Genomic DNA, 11763 nt, shown 5'->3' with positions numbered 1-11763 from the left:
GATAGAGCAGAGCAAGGGAGTCAAGAAGATCTGAGTTAAAATATAGCCTCAGTCAAGGGCTGAGACAGTGGTCACCAATGCCAAGAGCTCCAGAGAAGTCGATGAAGATGAAGATTGTGAAAAAGATGATTCAACTTATCAGTTAGAAAGTCACTGACAATCTTGAAGGGAGAAGCTTCTAATCTGGTAAAGCAATGGGATTAGAAGCCTGATGCTAAAAACTGAGAAGTGAGTGAGCAGAGGTAATGACATTTGGAGTCTGACTGTGAAAGGAAGGGAAGATACAGGATAACAGCTTGAGGGAATGGCAAGATCAAATGAAGGTCTTTTAAGGCAGTAGGGCAGCAGGGGATGAGCCAGGCAAAAGGGGAAAATTGAGTGTAAGAGAGAGAATGAAAAATGGAGCAAGCTCTCAGAAAAGGTGACAGGGGAAAGGACCTCCAGTAGAGAGATTGGTTTTGACAGAAGAAGGTCACTCTTCCTCACTAGGGCAAAGGAGGAAAGAATGGCAAAGAAGTAGAGGAGTTTTAAGGTATGAAATAGAGGAAAGGGTTCAAGGTGAATGGTCTCAATTTTCTCAGTAAAGACTGAAGTAAGTTATGTTGAGAGGGAGAAGGCGAGGGGTGAGGTAGAGGGTATGTGTTACGGACAGCAAAGAAGGTGTGGAGATCACAATTGATTCCATCAGGAAAGAACAAAAGGATTACTGTGAAACAGGAGGGCTTGGCTGAGGTCAAACAACATGAATCTATCATGGGCCTAGATGCATAACTTCCTCCAGCAGCATTCAATAGCTCTGGAGTGGGAACAGAATTGGAAGATGTAGGGTCACCCAAGGTTGAGGGCTAGCAGGAAAGCAAGAGGGGCAAAGGATGCCAGGGTGGAGGACAATGACAGAACCAAGATCATGAAGAGAGGGAAGTGAGACCAGAGTAGAGGGATAGATTGAGAAAGCAGACAATGGGGAATGGAATGAATGGAAGTTGCAGTAAGTTTAAAGAATGGGGAGAGATGAAAGGACAGGATATTATAATCAGAGATGGGAATATTAAAGTTCAAGAACATGGAGGCAGCAGTCTTGGGTGATGGTGACATTTCAAGCATGACCTCTTCTGTGGATGGCTGAGGTGGAATGAAGTGCAGGTGCTGAGGAGGAGGCTGAACTGGGAGGCCAGCCAGTCTGAGGGGACAGCTCGGACCGATATCCCCTAGTTAAGGGGCCAAGGGCAGTTGTATAGAGAAAGACTGTAAAGCAAGGCATCAGACTCCTCAAACATTCCCCTAGGCTCACAAACTGAGTCATTTTCAAATCTTCCCTTTCTCTCAACCTCCATATCTAATCAGATGTCAAGTCATGTTGATGCCACCACCATGTATCTTATTTATGTCATTTCTCTCCTCATGCTGTTCTAACCCAGATTCTCTCATTTGAACTATTACACTAGCCTGATTGGTCTTTCTGCTTCCATTCTTCTCTCTCCCTACTCCCCACCCCCTGTAATCCACCTTCTAAACAGTTACCAAAGGACAACATCCCCTTTCTGCTCAAGCATCTTCATTGGCTCCCCATTTTCTCTATGATGACAAAGATTAGGCAGCTTTCACTAGCTGAAGATTACCCTTCAAATGGCAAGTCAATTGACAAGCACTATTATGTGCCAAGCACTGCCCTAGGCACTCGGTATACAAAAAAATATACATACACAACAATACAAATTATATATATTTTATATCCCTTTCAGTGCAACTCACTTCAGACTTCACTGGGAAAATTGAAGCCATTCACACATATATAAACACAAACATACATATGCATATTGCTATATTAGACATATATGAAGGACATCACATATACATGTATAGACACATATGTATATATACAAACCCATTTTGTATGTGAGTAGATATATACACATGTATGTAGATACATATGCACATATACATACGTTTTGTGTGTATCTATATATATAGTAGGTATATATATATGTAATATGTGGGTATACATACACATGTACATACATGGGCTATGTCTTAAGGAAAAAGGGTTCTGCTAGGCAGAGGTAAGGAAGGAGTGCATTCCAGGCATGTGGGCCAGCCAGTGCAAAGGTAAAGACCAGAGAGTATTACATGTGAAGAAGGATCACAGAGTTCAAGGGAAAGACTGTCCAGGGAAGCTGGAAAGGTAGGTTGGGGCCAGGTTGTGTAGGGCTTTAGAAGCTAAACAAAGTCGTTTCTATTTTATCCTAGAGGCAGCCATTGAAGTGGAATGATTCAGGGTCAGATCTGCACTTAAGGAAGATTACTTTGACAACAGTGTGCAGGATGGACTGGAGGAAGGGAGACCAGGTAGGAGGCTGTTGCCATGATCTAGGTGAGAAGAGATGAAGGTCTGGCCTAAGATGGTGGCTGTGCGAGCAGAGAGAAGGGATTGGATGTATGCAATATTGTGTAGGTAGAAACAGTAGGCTTTGATGGAATAGGAACGGTGAGGGAGAATGAGGAGTTGAGGATAATCCTGAGGTTATGAAGGCTCACCCCAGAGACTAGAAGGATGGTGATATCTGGACAGAGACAGGGAACTTTGGAAGATGGGAAGGTTTGGTGGGGGAAAGACGAATTCAGTTTGGGGCATATTGCGTTTGTGATCCAATTTAAAATGTCCAGTAGGCTATTGGTGATGCAGGGCTGAAGCTCAGGAGAGAGAATGGATTTGTGGAACTGGGGTCACCTTCATAGAGATAATTTTTGAAACCGATTGGAGCTAATGAAGTTACCAAGAAAGTGCAGTATCAGTCAACAAATATTTTCTAAGCATTTACTATGTACCAGGTACCATGCTAAGCATTGGAAAGAGAAAGTGCCTAAAAAAAGAACCTTGAGGAACATTCACAGTTACAGGGCATGATACAGAGCCAAGGAGACTGAGGAATAGTCAGAGAAAACCAAGAGAGACTAAAGAAAACATCTACGGTGATCAAAATGTGAAATGCAGTATATATGTCCAAAACGTTGAGGCTTGAGAGACAATCAGAATAGGCAATTAAGAGATAACGTTGGTAACTTGGGGAAAAAGAGTTCAAGGATGAGCTTGGAAGTCAGTCTGCAAAGGGCTGAGGAGTCAGTGAGAGGAAAAGAAGTGGAAAGCAGCAAGTTTAGACATCTTTTTCAAGGAGTTTGGCTGAGAAAGGGAGCTGAGATACAGCATGATCATCTGAAGGAACAGTTGAGATTTTTTAAGGATATAGGAGATTTGGGCATGTTGGAAGACAGTAAGGAAAGGAGCCAGTTAAAGTTTAGAGAGGTGAGGATGTTTAAAGATACTTGAGGAGAAAACAAGAGGGCTGGCTGGGGTGAGGACTACCACTGTCTCTGACAGACTGGTTGAGAAAGTGGAATTGGCATCAAGGGGTTTTCAGCTGAAGAGAGTGGGAGAAGAGGTTGCTCCCATCAAATGGCCTGAGTTTTCTCAGTAATGGGTGAGAAGGGAAGGAGGAGAAAGTGTGGGAAACTTGAGGAGGAAAAAAGTTTGGAATCATTTCTGTGGGGAGCTAGACGGGAGATCAGTCAAAGAGAAATAAAAGGCTGGATTTACTGAAGGTCTAGCCCTGATGAAGTGGAATCCCATGAACATGTAATGGACCTTGTCAGCACAGCTGTGAGGCTTCCTCCAGCTGCATTGACCAGCTACTGAGTAGGAGTAGAGGAGGAAGACGGTGGGAATAATTGGGGGCTGAGGTTTGGTAAGAAATGCAGTGATGGGACAAGGGGACCATGGATTTGAGAGCAGTGGAACAGCATAGGGCTAACTATTGGGCTGAGGGTGGAGAGGAGAGTCAGAGCGGAGGGTCAAAGAGCGAGAAAGCACGACTTTCCCGGATTTAGTTTACATTAATCCACCTAAGAAATCCTGGGTTCCAGCCCAACTGAACTATTTGCTACTGTCCAAACTTAGAATTCCGTCTTCTATAGGCATACTTCCTTGCCATGCCCATTTGTCTTCACTTCTACCTCTCTGAATGCCTCAATTCCATCCCACCAGCAATTAAGTGTGGCAAAGGGGAACTGTGGTCAGAAAGACCAGGTTTAAATCCAGCCCCGGATACTTATTTGGCTCTGGAATCCTAGGAAAGTCATTAATCAACCTCTGACAGCCTCCGTTATCTCGACTACAAAATGGGGATCATGATAGCATCTCCCTCCCAGGTTTGTGAAGATCAAACAAGATATTTGTGAAGTGCTTAGCCTGGGGCCTGGCACACTGTAGGCACTTAATAAATGCTTGTTTCCTTCCTTCTCCCCTGCCAAGCTTCTCAGGGGCCATGTCCTGAATCTTTCTTTATCTCCCTAGTTGCTAGTACTCTCTGGCCTCAAATTTATCTGCCTTTGTCTATTTATAGGTTATTTCCCATTAAAATGTAAGCCCATCGAGGGCAGGGATCAGGTTTGGTTTTATATTTCATTTTTTCTTTGTATCCTCAATACCTTATATGGCATGTGCTTAATAAAGCATGTGCTTGTTGAATTGCTGAATTGAGAAAGGAGAGTCCAAGCGACTGGATGCCAGCAGATCACAGCAACAAAGACCTAGGGCAGAAAGAACTGGGTGAAAGCTCAGAGGGAGGGAGGTTGCTGAGTGATCAAGGCAGCAGAGGGAGGATCTGGAATTGGCGATGAGAAATGTGGAGCATGCTAGAAGCTCCTCCTTTCCCTCCTCCTGGGCCAGGGTGTCCTGGGCACAAGGACAGTGGTATCCAAAGCTGGAGAGGGTGGCCAGGAATTAATTATCTTCTGGAAAGATCCTCGTTTTCCATGATTACTAGAAAATGAAAAATCTTTTCTCCCCTCTGGGCTTCAGTTTTCTCATCCACAATATAGGGTTGCTTCTACAACTTGAACCACTGGACTATTGTGAGGGAATGTGAGGGAAACATACAGCCTTAAAATGCTACAGAAATATTATTTGACCTCTAGCCTGACTAGATTAAACTCCCATTCAGGGCAGGGACTAGTTCTTGTCTATCTGTGCCCTCACACCCCCAGAAATAGCAGAACATGAGCCTTTTCATGGTGGATGCTCAGTAACTACTAATTGTATGAGGAGCAGGGATTCCCCGCCACCCCAGCCAGGGGCTTAAGGACAGGGACTGCCTCCTCCAAGGTGAGGGTTCTTGTTCCTCTCTGTGTTCCCTGAGGACCTGAGGGCCTTGCATGGCAGGGCTCCAGTCTCCCCTCCTAGAATCCTGCAAGTGTTTCCTTAACACAGCCCTCCAAATAGTGTGAACTGCAAAGCTTCCAACCTGCACCCACCACTCAATGCCACTGGGATTCTCCCTCCTGGCTCTGACCACCCTCATCCTGGATTTTGCCAACACCAGCCCCTCTGATTTGGAACCACAGATTTTTCCAGGGACCTTGACCATGTAGGGAGGAGGGAAGAGCACCATGGTATGACACTCCCCTCATGGACTGTACTGCTATGAGCCAAGCAAAGGACTCCCCAAGCCCTGTCATAGCACAGGCCAGAAAAGAGGAAAGAGAGAGAGGATCACATTTATTAGAGCTTTATTGACAGTAGCTGGAGGGTTGAAATACATCCAGTCCCCCCTCCCCTTGATGCTCTTTCCAGGGGAGGCATCCCCCTCCCCCAAAGCAGGGCAGGGGGACAAGGGAGTAGGAAGGGTGCTGCTCTGGGCCAGGCTGAGGGGATGAATGGGTGGGAGTGCTGAGGGAAGACGTGCACCCTCAGACCTTGGGCTCATTCCTCTTCCCTGAAGCCTGAAATCTGCCCCAACCTTAGGGAACAGGCAGGGTCAGAGGGCAGGGCTCATGCAGTGTGGTAAAGGGAGAGGGGGCCTGGCTCAGTCAGTCCCTTCCCCTCAAGCTCTGGAGTTGGGTGAAGCCGTGCTGGGGACACGGACAGGGCCACCACAGTCTTGGCTATGGTTTGAACATAAATATATGCACAATTATATACAGGGGGAGGGGGCTCCCTGAGCCTCAGCCTCAGCCCTAGGGAAGGAGAAGGGGAAGAGCACAGACTGCCTTGCCCCTTGCCCATGAGGCAGCAGCACCCAGACTTGAGGAGAGAGAAAAAAGAAGGAAAGAGGGAAGAGAGATTAGAGAGGGAAAGGAGAAGGGAAGAGAGTTGGGAGAGACTTAGGAGTAAAGGGGGAAGGAGAACACAAAGAAGGAAGGGAGGGGTGGGTGGCCAGGCAGGGCCCAGCCAGGGCTACTCTTTAGCCCGGCCGATGATGGCAAGGATGTAGAGGAAGATGTTGATTATGTCTGTGTAGAGGTTCAGGGCAGCAAACACATATTCCTCGGGGCTCAGAGACAGCTGCTTGTTCCCCAGAAGCAGCTGGGTGTCCACTGCCAGGAACTGGAGAGGAAGACAAAAAAGAGAGGCCGTAAGGTCTCAGAAGGGAGGGCCCGTGCACCCAGGGGCCTGATGCATAGTTCCCTCCCCCTGGGCACTCTCCCTGTTACTCACACAGGTAAAGAGCAGAGCTCCCAGGGAGGCATAGACTATCTCCAAGATCCGGTTGCGGATGAAGATGCAGAGGATGGCAAAGATTAGCAGTACCACTGTGCTCACCAGGAGGATTCCTATACAGGAGGTGAAGTCATACCGGGTCTTGGGAGTGGAAAAAAGGAGTGTGAGTGCCAGAACCCCAAGACAGGCTAGGGGAGGGGAAGGAGAGGATGTACTATCCACCTCACCTGCAGGGAGAAGATGACCACAGTGAAGCAGACCACGGTGGTAATGCCCACGGCCATGATGACAGCATCCGTATTATAGAAACTCGCAATCATGCCCACCATGTATGACAAGCTCAGGGTCAGGACAGACTGTTGGGGAGGGCATAGGCAGAGAAGAAGATGGCATTTGGTAAACCCCTAGCCCCAGCAGCAGGCCCTGAATCAGGTGATCTTTTTTAATGGGACAAGGAGGAGAGTGAAGGTAACCCTGGTTACTATTGCCCAGAAGGTCTCATCTTGAGGATAATTAGGGTCCAGGGCAGGGGTTCAACGGCTGGGGCCCATGGATAGGTTTCATGGGTTCTATGAACTTAGATGGGGGGAAAGTTACACCTTTATTTTTACTAACCTCTACCTGAAATTTAGCATTTCCTCCTACTGTAAACTTAAAAAAAAAAAGATCATTTCTGAGGAGGGGTCCATGGGCTTCACCAGGCTGCCAAAGGGGCCCAAAAGGTTAGGAAACCCTGATCTAGGGTTTGAATGGAGGAATCCTATGCTTGAGAAAAGTCTGTGTGGAATCTCTGGACCTCCTGAGGGTCTCTAAGTTTGGCAGGTCAGAGTGGGCTGGTCTCATCACTGGGCAACTAGGGATCTAGGGGTTTACCAGGGCAACGAGGTTCCAAGGGTGCTTTCGTCTAAACTCCCCACAGCAGCTAAGGATAATGAGAGAGACAAAGAAGAAGGCGTAGGAGACATAGTAGGTCCAGACATGGGTCCGGACAAAGACCTTCACTTCATCCACAAAGGTGAATGCAGCCACAGAGCAGAGGGTCACAGTCAGCTGCAGGGTAAGGACCAGGAACACCTAGATGAGGAGAGAGGATTAGTAGTATAGTCCCAGGGCTGGGGAGACCACCATGGATAGAGGCAGGGCATTACCCTGAGGCTCCTTACCCAATATTCCTCCCTTAGATTTATACGCCTTCCCAAGCCCCTCTTTCCTCCTTTCCACTTCCCCACCACAGACAAGAATTTCAATTTCCTCACCTTTCGAATAAATGCCCTACGGATGTTCAAATCATCCCAGTCGGTGGTTGGATAGTCCTGGTTGTCATAATAGGATGGGGGCCCTTCCCCATGGTAGTTTCCACGAATTGGTGCTGGGGGAGGGAGGATGAAAAGGAAGGAAGGTCAAGTCTAAAGCCCCTATTTCTATACCCACACCTCAATCTCTCCATTTCCCATTACTCACAGCTGGGGGCCTGAAAGTTCTGTGGTTGTCCATAAGGATTGGTGGGAAAAGGTCTGTGTGGGTAGGGTTCCTGGGGGTAACCTCCTGCTGGGTAGGCAACCTGGGGGTAGCCCCCTGCTGGGTAAGGGCCCTGGGGATAGGGCCCTTGAGGGTAGGGCCCCTGAGGGTACCCTGGTTGGCCATAACCAGCTTGAAAGGTGGGCTGTGGGGCCACGGGGTAAGGTGGTTGACCGTAGGGGGGCATTGGAGACTGAGATGCCCCAGGGTATCCAGGGTTGGCAGAGGTATTAACATCCCCGGTCACCAAGAAACTCTTCTCATGGGACATGTTGGCAGGTTTGACAATCACCACCTGAGAGAAGAGAAGAGAAGAGAAGAAGAAGAAGAAGAAGAAGAAGAAGAAGAAGAAGAAGAAGAAGAAGAAGAAGAAGAAGAAGAAGAAGAAGAAAGAGAGAGAGAGAGAGAGAAGAAAGAATAAATTTAACAAACCAAAAGCACAGATTCCCAAATCCAGCTATCTGTGGGAGAATGCTTATAGTCAGCTCTAGGGCCCCAGTCTCTAAACACAGCCATTTGGGGAAGAGAAAACTAAAAGAGAAAGGAGATCCTGGCTTCCCTCAGGAAACAACTCCCCAAACCCAAATCAGGAGAGGTTGGAGGTGTTCAGGGCCTTTGAAAAGAGGCCCTGTGGGTTAGAATCCCTAGAGGAAACATACCAGAGAATAGAACAACCACCCCCTTCGCCCCCATCCTTAATGACAGAAAGAACTCTGGTCCTGTGCCTTCCCAGAACAAAAGGGAAGAGGTGACTGGGAAAGAAAGGAGTGACACACGGGTTCCCTGAGGCATACACTAGTGCCCCCTCCTATCTCGTGTCTACGAGGTGAAATCAGGCGCAGTGAAGCTCCATGACAACCTCTGGGCAGGAAGGAGAAGGCCTAGCCTGAGAGTGAGGGGACCAGGGATCCAGTCCCCACTAACCAGCTGTGGGAATGACCTCAAACTAGTTCACCTTGCAAGGCTGCATTTTCCTCATCTGTAAAATGTGGGCAAGGGGGAAGGACACTGATTGACTAGATGACCTCTGAGACCCGGTTCAGTCAAGTCACTAAGGGGTGGGGGAGGAAGGGGTTGGCACTACCTCGGCCTAGGTGACCCAGGGTCCAATCTTATAGACGTTAATGCTGTGGACCCCTTTTGGCTTTTAGATGCCAGAGGGAAATGATTGGAGTAGAGAAGGCAGGCCCTGAAGCCCAGGCCCTAGGGACAGCCAGCCTACCCTCACCCCTTCTTTCCTTAAGCAGCTTTAGGAGGGCGGGGCTACTGGGACTATTTCCAGCCTCAGAAATCCCCACAGCATCTGCGAGTAAGGGACTGGGGTGCAGAAGGGGCAAAGGTCTTACACTCCTGATTTCTGACCCTTTCCAGCCAAGAGTATTCTAACTTAAATGCCCCTGAAAGCATCCTCCTCCCTGGGGAAAAGGCAGAGGAAAGTGAGAAAAATTAGCGGGGCCAACAGAGATGGGGAGGGATCAGGCGGGGTAGTGAAGCAGGGGTTAGGAGGCCGGGGCCAAAGGCCCGAATGCCGCAGAGGCTGCCCACCCCCTCCATCTGCTTCTGGAAGCTGAGACTGCACCCCCACCCACCCCCACCCCAACACCACTTTGGTTCAAACAGCAGGGTTTGAGATCGGCGAGAGGCAGGGCGTCCAGAGGGTCTTTGAGGCTCAAGCTGCAGTCTGGGGATAGGAGAGATAGCAGAAGGGAGGAGCCCTGGAGGAGGGAGGGGACGAGAGAAAGTGGGGACGGAGATGCGGGAGAGTGTAGAAGGCCAGGCGGCATAAGGGGAGAAAGGTGCAGGAGTACGAGGCAGCAGGAGGAAGGGGAGAAGGGGGATGGACCGAGGGAGTAAAAGAAGGGTAAGGGGAATGGAGGAAGGGGGTTAGAGAATGGGGGAAAGGGAGTAGAAACGAGGAGGAGGGATGGAGAGAAGAGACAGGAGGGGGAGGAGGGGGAAGGGAGAAAGAGGAGGGGGAGACGGGATGGATGAGGAAGGGGAGGAGAGACAAGACGGGGAGTGGGAGGAGGGGAGATACGGGAAGACGGGGTCAGGTAGCAGAGGAGAAGGGAGAGAGGAGGGGGGAGACGGGGAGAGACAGATGGGAGGGGGAGGGGGAGAGAGGACTGTCAGGGGGAGGGGAGAGAAAAGGGAAGGTGGGGAGGGAAATAGGGAGAGACAGACGGGAGGGGGAGGGGGAGGGAGGGCTGTCGGGAGAGGAGGGCAAAAAGGGGAGGCAAGGGGAGAGAAGAGCAGCGATGGGAGGGGGTGGGGGAGAGAGGGCTGTCAGAGGGGAGGGGAAAGAAGGGGGGAGGGGAGAGAGGACTGTCAGAGGAGGGGGGAGAGAAGAGTGGGGAGAGGGAGAGAGCACTGTCAGGGACCGGGGCAAAGAGGGGTGGGGAGAGAAGAGGAGCAGTGGGAAGGGGAGAGAGGACTGTCAGGGGGAGGGGAGAGAAGAGGGGCGGTGGGAGGGGGCGACGGGCGAGCCCGATGGGGGGAGGGGCGCGCAGGGGGGCTGGGGGCGGGGAGGCCGCTGGGCCTCGGGGCTGCGTGGGGTCCGCGGGGCCGAGGGCCGCCTCCGCGCCTCTCGCACTCACCCGATGCCCACGGTCAGGGTCACGGTCGGGGGCGACGGCGGCGGCCGTCGCTCCGCGGTCCTGCGTCCTTCTACCTGCCTGGCTCTCCGGCCAGGCTGCGCCCCAGGCTCCGGGCTGCGCTGCTGCCGCCGCGGCTGCTGCTATTGGGAAGCGGGTGGGCGGGACAGGGGGCGGGGGCGGGCCGGGCCGGGCCGGGCCTGGCCGGGGGTGGGGCCGGAGCCCCGAGCTCCGAGCAGGGGCAGTGGAGGCTCAGCTGCGGGCGGCTGGGCTAGTGCTGCGGAGGGAGCGAGGCTCCGGTTGTCTCCAGAAGGTGGGGGTGGGGCGGGCACTTCCGGAGCTGTGTGACGTCACTGGGCCGGGAGGGGCCCCGCCTCCCACCCCCTGGGGGGGGTGGGGCGGCCCCTCGCCTGCTAGGGCTTGGGTACCCTCTCTGTGCCCTTGCTGCTCTTGTCATCTCCCCCCGTCGCCCCATCCCAGCTCTAGGCTCGTTCCTTCTCCCGACCCCATCGTTCATTCACCCGGTCCTCATCACCCTCCCCCCCATCCTTACCCCATTCCTCTGTTCCCTTCTTCACCCCCTCCACCTCCTTGAGGAGGTGACTGTTAGAATGGAAAACGTTGGGTTTGAAGCCGGGAGACCTGGGTTTGAATCCTGCCTTCTTAGTTCTGTGACCTTGGGCACATCCTGTAAGATGAGGGGACTGACCTGGATGACCTCCGAGCCCCTCCTCCCGCTCTAAACCTCCAGTCCCCCTTGGCCTCTTCTCCGTCTCCATCTCTCCTTTGTCTCCTCTCCTCTTCCCTAGTGCCTTCCCTTTTTTGTTCTCATGTTTTCTATGCCGCCATTGTCAACCATCCTTTACCTCCCCCTGCCACTCCCCCTTGCCCCTTCCCCTCACTTCCAACACCCCTACCCTTTCTTCCCCTTGCCCCTTTGACCTCATCCCTTCCCATCTCACCCCCTTCTGCCCTTCTTCCCTTTCACAAGGTAATCATAGGGAAACCTTTGAGGCATTATATGAATGTGAATTGTCTCCTAGTTGCTCTTCCCTATGCCCATTGAACCCTCAGGCCTGATCCCTAATTTCTGGGTTGTGTTCCCTCCGTGCTGGGCATGTCTCCTATCTCCTATCACTGCACCCCAGCCCCAGCCTC

At 51.2% G+C, this 11763-nt stretch overlaps 1 protein-coding gene across 1 annotated transcript; it reads right to left on the bottom strand.

Annotated features, from left to right (window-relative positions):
- Nucleotides 1–5545: 5545 nt before the first annotated feature.
- On the bottom strand, nucleotides 5546–10913 carry GRINA (glutamate ionotropic receptor NMDA type subunit associated protein 1). Its single transcript, XM_036741831.1, has 7 exons — nucleotides 10609–10913; nucleotides 7955–8306; nucleotides 7750–7862; nucleotides 7367–7567; nucleotides 6721–6849; nucleotides 6491–6634; nucleotides 5546–6379 (listed from the first exon to the last, which is right to left on the bottom strand). Exons 2-7 carry the CDS (start codon nucleotides 8280–8282, stop codon nucleotides 6230–6232), a joined length of 1065 nt encoding a protein of 354 aa, XP_036597726.1. The 5' UTR covers nucleotides 8283–8306; nucleotides 10609–10913; the 3' UTR covers nucleotides 5546–6229.
- Nucleotides 10914–11763: the final 850 nt, after the last annotated feature.

This window comes from Trichosurus vulpecula, chromosome 1 (assembly GCF_011100635.1).
Source record: "Trichosurus vulpecula isolate mTriVul1 chromosome 1, mTriVul1.pri, whole genome shotgun sequence".
Classification (NCBI taxonomy): Eukaryota; Metazoa; Chordata; class Mammalia; order Diprotodontia; family Phalangeridae; genus Trichosurus; species Trichosurus vulpecula.
Note: the sequence above shows the minus strand (reverse complement) of the source record. Positions and strands in the feature narration are given on the sequence as shown.